Source organism: Callospermophilus lateralis, chromosome 15, assembly GCF_048772815.1.
Source record: "Callospermophilus lateralis isolate mCalLat2 chromosome 15, mCalLat2.hap1, whole genome shotgun sequence".
In the NCBI taxonomy this organism is placed as follows: Eukaryota; Metazoa; Chordata; class Mammalia; order Rodentia; family Sciuridae; genus Callospermophilus; species Callospermophilus lateralis.
In genome coordinates this window covers 86,125,830-86,141,584 of record NC_135319.1, presented here as the reverse complement: position 1 = coordinate 86,141,584, position 15,755 = coordinate 86,125,830, and the positions used below count along the sequence as shown (strand labels likewise).

The window sequence follows — 15,755 nt, the reverse complement described above, 5'->3', positions numbered from 1 at the left end:
AAAGCCAAGTTAACCACAACTGGGTAACTTGGGGGAAAGGTGGCTATAATCATGAACAGGCAATTATGAAAAGGAGCTGGTTAAGTGGTATGCATGGGAAACAGGGAGGCACATTAGATTTTAAGAGATAAGGACACTCAGATGGAACCACCAAAAAAAAACTCTCCTACACAACTTCAGAAACAGGTCCACACATGGCTTTAATTTGGTCACCTTTAACAACACTGTATTAATTCTCTTCAGTTATACAATGTTTTAAATTTATGCTCTGTCCTCAACCAAGTGGTTATGACTTTTAAAAGCACATAATCACACTAAAGAACCAATACCATCAGTTAGTCTCTGGCTATTACATTATTTACCATCCCAAGGGCTTCACTTTGATTTAGCATTTGATGGATAAGTCCAGAAGGGCCTGTCATTTGGCTCTCTGCATGTGGACGATGATTTCATCAGCACAGGGATCTATGAGCTGCATGAGCTCCACAGCACTGGCAACACTAAGAAAACACCATGCCAGGAGGCGACCAGGCTACCATAGTGAGGGCCCATCCTGAGGGAGGCCAGGGAATGGCTCAGGGCCCTGCGGAGCCTCCAAAGGGGCACCAGGGAAATGGCTGAACTCCAACACATCACTTTATCCAGGACTGAAGCCCCAATATACATCAGAATAGACATAATTAAATGAGGCAGAGTGGACTTAAAGGTAAAATGTCATCCTCAACATGCCCTTGATGAAGAGTTTTGCTTTACAGAAGCCTTTTTATGTAGTAAATTACATTCATTACCAATATTTAAAAACATCCAACATTTAAGTTTTCTGAATCTGATTTATTATACAGCAGGGAAATAACAGGTTTAGATTATACTACAAAAAAACTGGAACTGCTCATAAACAGCAACTGGGCTTACTTGGGGGATGATGGGAGGAATTCTTCACACTACTGAGTAAGGACGCAGACTCCTCATCCTAAACAATCTATTAAAAAATAAACAGGCAAATTTCTTATAAAAAAAAAAAAACAAACAAACAAATCCACATACTAAATAACATGTCCACAATGACTATAACACATCCCTTAGGGGATAAGCATGTATTTGTAGGAAGCAAACAAAGCTTTCCATAGAGAAACCATTTTCACGAGATGATTAGGTGGACCTGCAATGAAGAAAATACATTTCAAAAGATGTGTTCACAATGAACTCATTTTTCACTGAAATACTTAAAAAATAAGACCCTTCTCTATATCAAAGAATTAAAAAAAATACATCATGGATAAAATAGAATTTTAGCTAACAGTCTAAGTCCTAATCAGAGATATACATTTGCAAATAATACAAATTAAAAATAAAAAGCGTGACTGTATAATACTATTTGGAACTACTCAGAATAGGCCAAGCTGAGTTCGTGTTCTGATTTAAGGAATTACTTTGAAATGAGTCTCATTCGCACTATAATTTTTTTCATTTTAACCTTAATCACCAGTGGCTGGACAACTAAAATGGACATAAGAACTATATAAATGTCAGAGAAATATGTAAACCTCATTAATGTTTCCAAAAATTCATTTAGAGATAGAAACAGGTCCAAATAGATGCCTGTCTAAATGTACTGCAATTACGTTACAATTATTTTTCCAAATACACAGATATGCTCTGTCTTTTCTCAGCTCATTACTGACTCAAACAATTTGCCCTTCTGGGATCAATTGTTTGCTAATAAATAATTGTTTACAGTCACAAAATGATGTTAGGAGGTTTTCTTATTAGTTTTCCTTCTGCACCCTAATAAGATTGAAAACTAGCTGATTCCCAAGAGTCTAACCTTAACCTCGCTTTGTTTAACAGCCCAGGAAATGATGAACCATCTGCTTCAGAAAATAATGGACAGCCAAGAGGAAATATTGTTTAATTGTAGATTAACCTCCTCATGAGGCAGTCTGAAGCAGCTTTAGAATTAGCAGCTACAACCAGAAAAAGAAATAGCTCAAGAGCATTTTCCCCTACCATTTAAGGTCCAGAAAGAATGCAAAGGGATTTTTATTAGCTCTATTTATTTACAAACATTTATTTCCACAGCGGAAACAAAAATCATCAAGGTCAAAACTAATTCTTAGAAGTGCAGTCACTGCCCTCCAATTTTGTTTGCCCAAATACCTTTAATGCAGCAAACCATCAAACCATCTCATGCATTTAGGAAATTATTCATTTAAAAAAAAAAAAGAAAAAGAAAACCTCTTTTCCATTATTTTCAGGTTCTTATAATATTAAAATTAATATTTTCCCTGGTTTCTTTGTTAATAGTAATAAATCCACCATTGGGGAGTACGAATTGTTTTATTATCATCAACATGGCACTTAAGTAAATGAAATCTTGTCAAGTACATGGTGACCTACAAGTTCAAAAGAAAAAAAGAAGAGCATGAGATCAAAATGGCCGGCCAGGACAAGAGATACAAAAGTGACAGATCAAATGTAAACACAGCCCTTTATCCAACAGGCTTCACATACTAAGACTTTTCTAAAGTCAAATATTCTAATATTGAATATTCAACATTCTGCCCCCTCTCAGGGGCTCAACTGATTTAGCAAGGGTACTATACCCATGTTAATTGAGAAAAGCATAAGAATCCTGAAAACATTCAGTTATTCCACAAATATTTACTGAGGACTTCCTTCAAGGGCCTGGACACAGGGACACAAAATCGTACAAAAACACTATGGGCATTTTATAGCAACATAGGCCTAAGTATCAGTTTTTCCATAAGCATGGTAGAGGCTACTAAAGTAAAAAGCTTTGCCTTACTGATATGGAAAAATGCAAATGATTCCTCTCAGTCAACAATTACAACCAAGAGCTAAAGACATTATGAAAATTTCAAAACTAAGGAAATTTGCTATTCTAGGCAAGGGCATCTTATTCTGGGTTTTTAATAAGACCTGAAGGTCATTTGCTTTGTGTAAATATTATAGAAATGACCTCTGTGGAGAGGGAAGTTTTTGGCAGTTCAAATTCTTAAATATCTTAAATAGAATTTACTAAAATAAATTATTCTTGAATTCCTCAACTTAATTTTGAAGCAATGAGCTAGTAATAACTGCAGAGATTCAAATAATAGAGTCTATTCAAGAAGAATGAGAGTTTGACATTCTTCTCTACAAAACAACTAGGCACAATTTTATCCATCAGACGTCTATCAACCTACGGATATTGAAAGCTTGGGAGAACAAGATAAAATCAACTCCAACCCTACAGTCGGCTGTAATATCGAGCAGGCATCAACAATGCTATTCATGAATTTAGAAAAATTAATAAATCCTGGGTTGAATGCAAGAAAAGGCTCAAATACAGGTGAAGCATACTCACTTGGGTTTTGTTTCTGCATCTGTCACTTGGCGAATGAAGATACCATCTTCAGGATGTTCCGTGTCATCCATTTCATACATATATGATGATGCTATTGCAAGTGTAGTCCCATCATTGCTGAAGGCAAGTGATGCGATGCTGGTAGGGTACCGATGGAACTGGCACAGTCGTTTTTTATTAAATGGATCCCAAATATTTACAAATCCATCAGAACCACCTGCAAGTAATTTCAAAATAGTTAAACTGGTTAACACCATTATCTTAAACATCTAATTTTTAAGACCATTTAAGTTACATTTCCCCCAAGAAGTACTACAGATTTTTTTCCTTAAATAGCTAAAAAAAAAAAAACACAAATAATGTTCAATTTTAAAAACCATATAATCATAATAATTAAATATAAGTTAGCTTGCCATACTTTACCTGTGGCAAATGTATTGTGGATATTGTGAAATGAAATGGCATTGACTGGGTAAATCTGCTCAATATTATTTTCTTTTAGTCTGTGACATTTGAAAGCATACTTCTTCTTCTGTACCTCAGGGCTTGGGTCCAAGTACTCAACTGCCACCCGGCCTTCAATAGAGCTTAATACATAGCCCTGTCAAGAGCAAACCAGAGGACAAAAATGGTAAACCAGCTTCCATAAACAAGGCACTAGTTCCCAAATTCAATCCATACCAAAGAAAGATGACTCTTTCAGAAATGAAAAAAGTACGGCCAGGTTTTAACAAAATGTTTAAGCTGTACTGACAATTATGACAACTCTAAAAAGCTAGAACATTAATTTGTTTTATCTTAAAACAAACAAACAAAAAAAAGGCTGTCATCACTTTCTTCATGTGTCTTGCACATGATAATCAGAAAGATCCAACTATTTTATCAAAACTAAACAAGAATTTTTAAAGTGTTTTAGTACCATTTATGTTTCCTGTCCAGAAGGGACCCAAATTTGTTCCCTCAGTTAAATATATTATTTTATCGTCCTATGCCTTTTCATCTCTAACAACTGTTAAGAACTGTGTTTCCGTCACTGGGAGCATCAATAACCCAAATCGACTGGAATACCAGTCCTGCATTTCAATTGTTCCACCTCTTGAATTTACCACAGCTAGTCAGGTTTACACACAGAAGACACTTCAGGAATGGTCAAAAATGATTTACAATTTCAAACCTTTTCTCACCTTTCCATGATATGACAACATGCTATAAAACTTAATATGCTGAATATAAAATCTGTTTTCAATCTTAATTTTTTTCAATCCTTTTTATTCCTAAAAACTGCTTATGAGAAAAATTCAGTAAAAATCTATGTTAAATTTTCATTATGAAGTAGAGACAGTCTGAAGAAAATTTTAAATATCAGGGATGTTTGTCAGGGATGAAAAATTTATACTTTCCTGGAAAAGAACTGTGATGACCATAAGATACTGGCCTTTTGAGAAAAGAAACGAAGAGAATAACTGACTTAACAACTGCTTCAAATTCCACAACACTAAATGACAGCCACCATGATTTCAAACATACCTGCTGATTTCTAATGACTTTTTCTCCTGCAAAATTCCTATTGTAACTTACAGCATTACCAGCTCTCCTTATAACTTTATGAATTGGGGGTAGGAAAGAGCTCACTAATAAACAAGCTAGTCTCCTTAATAAAGATGGAAAGCAATTCACCCTATATATCAAAAGTTAGTCTGTAGGGCTGGGAATATAATGCAGTGATAGTGTTTGCCTAGCATACATGAGGCCTTAGATTCCATCCCCAGAACAACATGCACACGTGTACACACACAAAATAGAATTAGTCTTTACGTGAGGGACACTACCTCTCTAACCTCAGTGGAGTTCAGAAAATCAAAATTCTATTGTCAGATGGAAGAAAGAACAATTATTATTACAATTAGAAAAAGGCAAAAAGAAAATAACGAATCCTATGAACAGATTTTCAGATCTGTTTTAATTCACTGGTCTGTAAACTGAAATATCTGCAAAACTCTTTAAATTATTGTACATGAATGATCAGAATCAACAAAAAAAATCCAAAGACCTCTATTCTAACTATCGAGTGATCCCATTCAGATTATTTAACCTCTCTGAACATTAAGATCTTCTCTAAAATGCAGGTTATTAACACATTACCTTTTAACATGAGATTGTTTAAAGTGTTAAGTAATAATATACCTAACAGCAATTTTTTTTTTCCTAACAGCAAATTCTAAGTCACTACTCAAAAAAGAAAAACACCTTGAAAGTATTACCCGAATTATCATCATATAAGATATTATTCTCAAATACCAGGACTGGAGAAAGAGTAGATCAGTACCTGCTTGTTAGGAAATGCTCTTATGCAGCGAGTCTGGTATTTCAGGCTGGACTCCCTGCGCTGCTGCACATAGCCCATGTTCCGTAAATCCCACACCAATACTCTGCGGCCTGCTGTACCTACAATCAGCCGGTCTCCGGACACTGAGAGGGTATATACCTTTTAAGAGAGATGGAAATTGCTAAAATTCATCTACATCTTGAAAATGGCATTTTACCTCCAAATGAAATCCATCTAAGTATTAAAAAAAATTAATCCATTAAATTTCAAACACAAGCAACAATTTTAGATGCTACAGTTATTCAAGTCAAATAATGCACACAAAATAGCAAATCCTGGATATTAATTCTTCATCAGTATCATATAAGGTACATTCTAATCCTGTAGAGAAACTTTTGAAGACAACTCATTATCAAAACAATTTTTCCCAACCTTCTTTCATTTAGACAAAAATGCCAAAAAAAAAACACTCAAAAATGAGACAATAAAACATAAAATAATTCAAGATACCTTTCAATGAGCTTCTAACCTTTCATAAAATATTTTCCAAGTTACTTTTCCACAACCACCTTTTGATCTCATTTGGTGACTCAAAATGTTGACTTTTCCCAACTATTATAATGAAAAAATAGGCCTTTCCAGGTAGAGTGAGGAAGTCATTATTAACTTTGGTTGCTTTTGGTGACACACAAACTCAAAATTTACAGGCAAGTTGCTGGGAGTGGTGGCACAAACTTATAACCCCAGCTACTCAGGACTCTGAGGTAGAAGGATCACAAGTTTCAAGGCTAGCCTAGGCAATAAGACCTTGTCTCAAATTAAAAAAAAAAAAAGGGTGAGTGGAGGGAGGGTTGTAGCTCAGTGGTAGTGTCCTTGCCTACCATATACAAGATCTTGGGTTCAGTCCTCAGATTGAAAAAAAAAAAAGATGACAAGGACAGTAATCTGCATGTGTCAAAGCTAATTCTTATGGCTAACATCTTCAATAACATTCGAGGCAGAAGTTTATATTAAGGAAAGATTTTTAAAACTATTTCATGCCCTTTAAGTGTCTAGTTTTTTACTCTAATGCTTAATCTTCAAAACCAAAATAGCCACAAAAACTTCTTTATAAGTCACCAAATTTCCTGCAAGCAAAATATTTAGTGGTTCATTTACAAACATGTTACTTAGAGACAGAGGCATTAAATTCATGAAAAAGGAGACAAAAAACATATTTCCTGGTCAAGTTAAGTCACTATTTTCAAAGCTAGACTAAATATCCAAAATTGAGGTTATAATTTTCAATTAATATGCAACTCTAATCTGACCTAATATTTTTCACTCTGAAGAATTGCTATAAAAAATAGAGGGCAGGAAATATAGCTTCGTGCTGAGAGTGTGATCACCTAGCATGCCCAGGGCCCTGGGCTGTTAAATCCCCAGCACCTAAACAAAGTAAAAAAGCAGAGAGGCCCCACAAGACGGTAAAACATCTCTTTCATGCTCACTAATTAAACCATACAGTTTTTAATCTCTAGTGTGTTAACTAGAGTCCACAACAAACAACCAAGTTAGGTTACAACGCAATGCCCCCGTGGCAGTTTCTAAAATCTGGACTTAAAATTCAACAACTAGGGGCTGGGATTGTGGCTCAGTGGTAGAGCACTTGCCTAGCATGTGTGAGGTATTATGTTCGATTCTCAGCACCACATATAAACAAATTAACTAAATAAAGGTCTATCAACAACTAAAAAGAATATTTAAAAATTTTTTCAATAACTAATATGACCAAGGGAAAAATAAGAAATGAAATTAACAGATGTAATTCTGGGAGACTTAAATATGAAGAATAATACCCTAAGATTCACCATAGCTTATTCATAAACAAAATATTTGCAGAAAATACCAAATCCAGAGAGATCAATTTGTAATGGTACAATCATATCAGGAACTTTACCTTAAATCTTTACTGAACAGGTGACACACAAGCTTCTAACGGTTCTTTCTATCCTCACTGATCATAAATCAAGTGAAACCACTGTCATGCTACTGACTAGGTATATACATTTATCAAAGAAAGTATTAAAAAAAAAAAGTGACATAATGAACCTTGCTGAACCAATAAGCAGCTTGATTCAGTATGGCTGTCCATTATATGATATTCTGTCAGCAATTTATCACAGTTCTTAACATGTTACATACAACCATAAATCAAAACTAGAAACAATGCAATTATTTTATTCTGAACAAAGGTCTTGCCAGGAGTAGATTCGAATGTGATGTGACAAAAATAATGGCTCTTTGGATGCACCACTATATGTAATGATAGCTAACAGCAGCTGAATAGCATATTTACACTGAGGAAATAGACTCAAGTGAAGGATACCTTTAAACTGCTAAAACAATCAATCTTTAAAATTAACTACCCCTGATAAAGTCTGATGAGGATACAGCAAGAATGCACTATTTTATCATGCAAATCAAAAGGTTAGAATAAGAAAGGTTCAGTTTTTAAAAGCTCCATTCAAAAAGAACCTTCAAACTACATTAGCATTAAAAAAAAAGTGTATATATAAACAGTCAAGAAGTAGGATACCTTTCTTGCTAAACTTGAAATGACAACCCATTTCACCCTTGTAATAGTTAACTCAAATGAATCCTCAGGTCACAACTGAAAATGAGTGATGCTCCATCCCATTTTCTGTTTTGGGCATGTCAAATCCAATTTAAGACAAAAGAACAGTTTTTTGTTAAATGACCTCTTTACAAAGACCTCGAGTTGCTTCTCAGTCCTGAGATTTAAAGTATTAATACATGAAGCAGGTTCATTTAAGCTCTCACTCGCCAGTACAAGTGTTAACAACTGACAGAAAAAAGAGACTAAAATTCATTCCAAAGTTAATTTCCTTTGCACTAAAGCATTTCTATGTTGTTGTATTTATAAAAAGAGACTCTGTCACAACTCTTAACCATTAAATTCAATAGCACATTAATCATTAAATTCAACTGCATAGTCACCCCAAGAACTATAATTCCTGATAAATATAAAAATCCTACCTTTTCAGGCTGAGAGAAGGTCCCAGCATTGCAAGGAGTTCTGGGATCCCACAGTTTAACTGTTTGATCCCAACTTCCAGTAACCATCACATTCACTTCTGGACAGTATTCAACACATCTGATAGGGGCATCATGGGTTCCAACAAGATTTTCTAGAAGAAAAAACCCAACAACTAGCTTTACTACCTCAACTAAACAAGAGTACTCAAATGAACAAATGCAATGAATCTGCCTCATTCAATATCCATGGAAATGTCTGCAAACACAAAAATATCTTCATTACTACAAAGTTATCCATTCATCTCTGGTCATCTTACGGTGCAGTTTGAACCACTAGCATATTGCATATCAAAGGCTTCCTTGAGTTTCAGATTACATTTAAACAGGTGGCATGTTTACTACTTTCCTTACTGAATTCTAGATTTCTTATCAGGAAGCTTGTTTTTAACTCTGTATCTAATGAAAGGTCTGGTGCACACTAGGTGTTCAAGAAATACCTGTTGAATGAACAAATGGGTGAAGAACCCTAGGTTCTGGAACTCAATTATGTTTATCTTACACATAAAAGCCAATACTTTTAAGAAAATTATTCATGTGGTTATGGGATTATGAGAGCTGGAGATGAAGTCTTATAATTTATTCCACTTGGTTTTCATGGTAGGTCAAATATCCAACACATAATTTCTTTTCTCAATTTCAACCTTCACATATCTCATTTCTTCATTCAACTTCCATCTAGATATGAGCCCAAATCCATGCAACCTAGACATACAAGAATAGCACATGGTCTTGACTCTTAAACAGGAATGTTACCTTTCTAAAAGCATATTAAAACAAGCTGCAAGTATCTCATGAAGTCTGGCAATGATGGTCAGAATAAACAACTAATTCTCTTTAAGTTACAGCCTAAACACTGAAAATCAAGTTTGTTTTTCCCAAGTTTGAGAGTAAGTAGGACTTAACCTAAAGGGTAATTTACTACACAGGGCAAGCTACAGACAAACAAAACCAATAACGTTACTTTTAAGTTCCATAACAATGTGACTCTTTTGCAATTTTCTCTCTTTTTTTTTTTTTTTTTTTTTTTGACAAAATGTGCCTGTCCTCCATCCATCATCCTGTTGATCAACTCAGCCTCTAGGTTCCCTGCCATCCCCTTCAAATTTATCTGTCTAAAGTAAGGACAAATGCTCAGCTAGAGAGCTCTGATGTTTGGGTTCTACTCCAATGTGTGCTCTGCCTTAGTATGATCATAAAAATTTGGTCATTTCATATCTGGGTTTCTAAGAAATTATTTTCTTAACAAATGCAACAGAAACATATTCTACTAAGTAAATAAGCAGAATTAATAAACATTATTGGCTTTTCTACAATGTTTTGTTTTTATGAAAATACCTTCCTTCAGTTTTAATTACCTTCTGAAAGAAGAACCCTAAAACATAAGCATTATCCTGAAACATTCTATTAAAACACGGACCACTATATGTTCTAATTCACTTGTAAGGATGAGGTACAAGTCAAATAATTAAGTATCAATTCATGTAAACCCTTAGGATGGAGATCAAAGTGCAAAAATATATGCATAATGTTTTGTGGCCAGTAACTTAATGGTTATTCAGACAAAAATGTCTAAATTCATACCACTTTTACCTCTATCTCCATAACTAATCAATTCAGCAACCATTCTTCCTAAACTTTTACACTCTAATAACTAGTGAAAAAAAATGGTTAAAAATGTGGTTACATTACCTTGATCAGTGTTCAAATCATGCATTTTCAACTGATGATCTAATCCCCCACTCCAGGCATGCGTTGGATCCTACAAAATAAAGTTTCAAGGCACTTAAAACTTACAGAGCTTTTAAAAAGCATTTCAGAATGCCTACCTCTATGGCCAACTGTTCAGGTCATGCTGGGAACAGCACACACTGAGCACAACTATTCACTGTAAACAAAAAGGGCGGAAGTGATCGCAAAAACCACCCTCAACAAACTGAGGGAGGGCTCAGTTCATCCCAGTGGCTGAGGGTAAAACAGGCATTCCTTCTACATGTCCCTTTTAATGGGGCAGCCACATCGGTCCAGCTGCAAATCTCAAACACCAACCATCGTTAAGTCCACGAAGTTCACAGGGTTTAGGACACCTGCACGTTCCCAACAAGAAATAGAGTGTCCGGCAAGAGCAGGTGTTGCCGAACACCAACGAGCGATCCAAAGAACTCCCACAGAGATCTACCCGACACCGGAAAAGGGGCGCTGCTGACCGGGCACTTCCCGGCGCGGCAGAGGGCAGGGGGAGGGGACGGCCACCTACGTAGAAGGCGCAGTCCAGGACGGCGCCGGTGTGCTGGTACTTGAGCCGCATCGAGTTGGCCGGCACATCGTAGAGGCGCACGGACGTGTCCCAGGACGAGACCAGCAGGAACTGGGAGGTGTTGGGGCTGAACTTCACCGAGGAGATGCCGTCCTCGGGCGGCTGGTTCAGCTTGAACTCGTTAGAACCGGTCATCTGCGGAACAGACGCGTAGTCCGAGTCCCCAAGGGTCCCGGGTGGGAGGGCAGAGCCCGCGGGCCGCCCGAGGGCCCGAGGAGGGCAGCGTCTGCGCCTGCGCGGAGTCTGGGTCCGCCACGCACGGCCTCGCCCCTGGCTCGACGGGCCGCTGCCGCACCCCCACCCCAACTCAGGGCCGCCCGCCGCGGGCGCCCACACCCGCCCTGCCGCCTCCCCTCCCCCGGGGCCCCAGACGGTCTTAAAAGCGAAGAACGCGAAACGAAGTGCCCTGCAGACGGCTCCGCCAGCGCGGGCCCGCGAGGTCCGCGGAGAGCACGCTTCTGCGCCCCACCACCTCGTCCCGCTACCTTGAGCTTGCCTCTGAAGTAGCGTCTCAACGGCTTGCCGCCGCCTCGCAGCTTCCCTCGGAGCACTCTCCGGCCGGGCGTAGGAGGCGGAGAGGAAGCTCCAGCATAGCTCTGCCATTGGCTGCTTTAAAACGCCAACGGCTCGCTCTAAGCAGCCTATTGGCCCGTTCGGCTGCTCGGTGACGGTCAAAGCAGTCTTCCAGTTCCGGCTCAAAGGGAAACCGCGGTTTTTCCGATCACGTGGTCTCATTTTACCAGCACGCTGAGACCCCCGAACTCGCGCTGTAGGAGCACAAACTACAACTCCCAAGTAGCATCGCGCCAAAGACGCGCTCTTATCCGCCCACGCCTGTGCGTGTCATCCTGGGTGGTGTAGTTTCCACCGGGCGGATGCCCTATTTGTGCTCTGAACAGTAGGCGGGAAAGTAGGTCTTAAGGTTCGCCAGTGGCGCCCTCCTCCCCCGTAATCACTCAGACTCAAGAATCCCTTTTTGGTCAATACTCCTATAGAGTTAAATCGTTCTCTTCTTGGCGTGTATACGTCTGTAAAATGAACCAGAAATTGAAATAGAGAGGAAATACTTGCTCTGATCAACTGCCCTATTTTGCCTTGATTCTTTCTCATTTTCCTGGCGTTTCTACTATCAACCAGGTCTCACGTTTCCCATTGTCTTAAATTCTGCCCACCCCATAGAATCTCGTCTTTATTGTTTTACCTCTTCACCCCATCGTTATGAAGTTATGAACTTATTGAGCATCCACTGCATGCCAGCCCTGATGAAAGGCTCTGGGAAGATGTATTTGATCAGACTAGTCTTTGTCCTGAAGGAACTCCCAGTATCCAGAAGGATGGACAGACTAGTAAACAAATACTCTGCAATGTGTTACAGCTCAAACAGCTTCTAGAGATAGGTTTGTCATGGATCCTCAAAGGGCAATGACAAGCCTCTTCCCTTCCACCATATCCTGCTATTCCACAAGGTTTCAGGCTGTTTGCTCCCATTTTTTCTGGAGTCCTCCAGAAATACAGAGCACCAAGAAGCTTTTCAGTAATGAGAAATTATTTCATCTCAACTAAAGAAAATTAATGCCTATTCAATAGAATTCAGTAACTGAGTTACTGTTGAGCCTCAAAGTCTTACTGAAATTTTTCAATTTAATCTATATTCTATGATCTCTTTTTCACTACCTTTTTAAGAAAAAAGTTTTATTATATAATTTTGTATGAAGCAGGAGGTAATTGTTGGGGTTAAAATGTTTAACTTTTAAGGTACATTAATAAGAGAGAGCTGTTGATCTTTATGCATTCGCACTCTGAATGAATGCACTTCTTAAGATTTTTGACAATAAACATGTACAATGACAACCCTTCTACTTATTACATTGATATTACTGCTAAAAGATTCTTGCCCTTCTTCCTTACCAGGCCTAGTTTTTGTTTCTCTATTTCTTCTCTTTCAACAAGTTAATAGGCAAGTTGAATAATTTCAAATGTAGTGTCTTACTTCCATTCTAAGTTAAGCTAAATAATTTTATCTCCTGACTTATTGGTTCCCTCTCCCAGTTGTTTAATTCTATTAGTGTTTCGAGATTCTGAGCATAAATTATCCACTAACAAAATCTAAGTGTATTTCATTATCCAGTGTATGATTCAGGTCCCTCTGGGCATGCAGTTGCAGCCCGACTCAATTTGAGTTTTAAGAAACGTCAATCTTTTAAATCAGTTTAGATCCTGAAAGGAGACTGATGATTTGGCTTATTATTCAAATGAATTGATAGGCTTGAGATAGGAAATCTGGCAACAATGGAGTCTTGATCATTTTAAATCCAAATGCAAAGTTCTATATGTACATGTGTGTTAGAGTTAACTGAAATTCCTAGAACGTAATTACACGGTTAGATCATCTATCACAGCTAAATCCTGGATTAGAAAATGGGTGAAATATACATTATATAAGATAAACTGTAAAAGGGTCATTCCCTAAAATCGCCAAGGCAAACTTTCTCCTTAAATGCCTTCGGTGACTAGGGGAGGAAACCACTTCCTATTAAAGAAGCAAGCCTAAGGAAAATGTTATTAAAACCCATCAATATTATTAAAACCATCTTCAAACTGTAACTAACTTACTGAAATGCAAACAAAATGCTATGGATGGAATATCCCTATACAAGAAGTTCCTTGGATGTCATTTGGTTGTTTCTGCATGGAATATTCAAATAGCAACTGTAAGAGGAAAACAATTTAAAGAGGATTATCTGGAGCAAGAGAACTTCAGTGAAATAAATATGTGTACACAAAAAGTCAGAAAATGGATCCTCCGTGAAACTTGTTTTCTTTCTCTGATCACCCAAAATTTAGAATGGGTTCTCGGTATGTTTCAGGGCCCAGGAAATATGTATTGACCTGAACTCAGTTAAAATGCAGTAAATGCAATTGAACCAACCTAGTATTGGCAGATTCATCCTTGGGTAATATTCTTCCTGACTTCACCTTGAAATAGTTGTGATTTCTATGAAAATGAATGTGAAAAGTAAAAAAGGTCAATGTAACAGCAGATCTTTTTGGTCAAATATTTTACACAGAATACTGTGGATCACATAAACATTTACAGATATTCTGTGTATTTTCACAAAATGCAGATAATTTCTATGTTTCTTGGCTCTAAAAGACAAGTTTCTCACCGAAATGTTTCCCTTCTAGGGGGTGAGATGGAGCTTGGAGCTGTGAGCTCCCAGCTCTTTAGTACCAGCTTAAGATGGAGCTGGCTGGAGGCAGGAGCTCGCCCTACTTATTGCTGAACCAAGCTAATGCTTTGCTTTCTGACGCTTTATAAGGAACAGGTGGCTGCAATTTAACAGGAGAGAGAGGGTCTGCGATTTGCACCTCTCTGGCGGCTATTCTTCTGGCGGATATTCTCTCCAGGCAGCATCTTCCCAGTCTCAACGTGGTGGCAGGTGTCTGGACACGGAAGCCCGTGGGCGCCTCTTATGCGCATCACTTTTCAATTCAGAAACAGCAGCATGCTGGCTGGTGACCCAGCCATTTAGCCACGCACTGTGCAAACTATTAACAAAAGAGTGTGGGAAGAGCATTTGTCTCCTGCGCCTTCTTTCGGGCCTCGGAGCCCTCCTTGGCCGAAAAGCGGCCTTTCCGCATTCAGTTCCCGCTCCGCGCGGGTCACAATCTGTTCACGGGCCCGGGAACTGTGCGTGATTGCAAGCTGGTGGCGCTGGGCTAAGGGCGACAAGCAGACCCTTCACCAGATTAACGCTGCCCCCTGCCCTACACCCGAGGAGAGGAGGCACTCTGCACAGCTTGAGCCACATCGTTGCGCGCCCTGCTTCAGCCAAGTCCAAGAAGATCACGGTGCAGGGTGCTCCTCGCGCCCTGGCCTGGCCCAATCCGGGAAGGCTACTACTTCAGCAGCAAGACCGGTTCCCGGCCTTTGTCTTTCTCCCCGCGGGCTCTGGAGCTGGATTCCTTCCGAAGTGAGCCCCAGCCCGCACTGGGATTCTGCGCAATTGGATGGGGGTGGGAGGGAATGTGCAGTTCTAGCCACGTGCGGCCTCGGCAGTGGCTATACCCAGACCTTTAGCCCCCGATCCCGGCCCCACCCTCCACGTGGTGCGAGTCCGATCTTTGCAGACGCCTGTAAACTCTACCATGGAAAATGGAGGAAACCTTCCGCGCATTGTCGTGCTGGGCAATTAACCCCTTCAAAGTTAGCAAGGATGTTTAAAATGTTTTATTTTTTTTTCTCCGCTTTAAAAATATTTACAGATCGGAACTCTCCCCATTTCGCCCCTACCCATCCTCGGGATGAAGGAAATGAAAAGAGATTATTAGATCATTGTCCACAGCCCCTGAGGGCCTGGCTTGGCCGAGCGTGTGTGCATGTACATATGTACAGGTGTATACATCGTGGGGAGAGTATACCTGGTTTCGTTGGTATTTTTCTGATTTTTTCTACCAATCAAAGCCAATCTGGCCAAAACTCCTTTTCCCATCACCACCCGAGAATATCCCTCTCCAAAGTGGTTTTCTAAGCGTGTTGGTTTCATTTGGGTAGAAAGCAGGCAATCTGGTTTGAGGAATACCGATAAATACCCGAAATAAAACAAAAAGTAGGGCGGAGGCCATAAATAAGAGATAATGAATACACA

The 15,755-nt window shown here is 38.9% G+C and overlaps 1 protein-coding gene across 3 annotated transcripts; it reads right to left on the bottom strand.

The window, feature by feature from the left end:
* Positions 1–810: 810 nt before the first annotated feature.
* Positions 811–11,685, bottom strand: Bub3 (BUB3 mitotic checkpoint protein). 3 transcript variants are annotated; one of them, XM_077105419.1, is made up of 8 exons: positions 11,592–11,685; positions 11,047–11,241; positions 10,482–10,551; positions 8,733–8,884; positions 5,694–5,852; positions 3,791–3,968; positions 3,368–3,584; positions 811–2,393 (listed from the first exon to the last, which is right to left on the bottom strand). In XM_077105419.1, the coding sequence occupies exons 2-8, from the start codon at positions 11,239–11,241 to the stop codon at positions 2,378–2,380; spliced, it is 987 nt and encodes a 328-aa protein (XP_076961534.1). In that variant the 5' UTR covers positions 11,592–11,685; the 3' UTR covers positions 811–2,377. The 3 variants fall into 3 exon arrangements, with proteins under 3 accessions (XP_076961534.1, XP_076961536.1, XP_076961535.1); XM_077105421.1 differs by having other exon boundaries at positions 811–1,159; XM_077105420.1 differs by having other exon boundaries at positions 11,603–11,679.
* Positions 11,686–15,755: the final 4,070 nt, after the last annotated feature.

Coding starts and splice junctions, on each gene's coding strand:
- Bub3 (XM_077105419.1), bottom strand. CDS start 11,241: ATGACCGGTTCTAACGAGTTCAAGCTGAACCAGCCGCCCGAGGACGGC. Junction 5,853..8,732: donor CCTTCTCTCAGCCTGAAAAG/GTAGGATTTTTA, acceptor CTCTCTTAAAAG/GTATATACCCTCTCAGTGTC. Junction 3,585..3,790: donor CCACAATACATTTGCCACAG/GTAAAGTATGGC, acceptor AATTACTTGCAG/GTGGTTCTGATGGATTTGTA.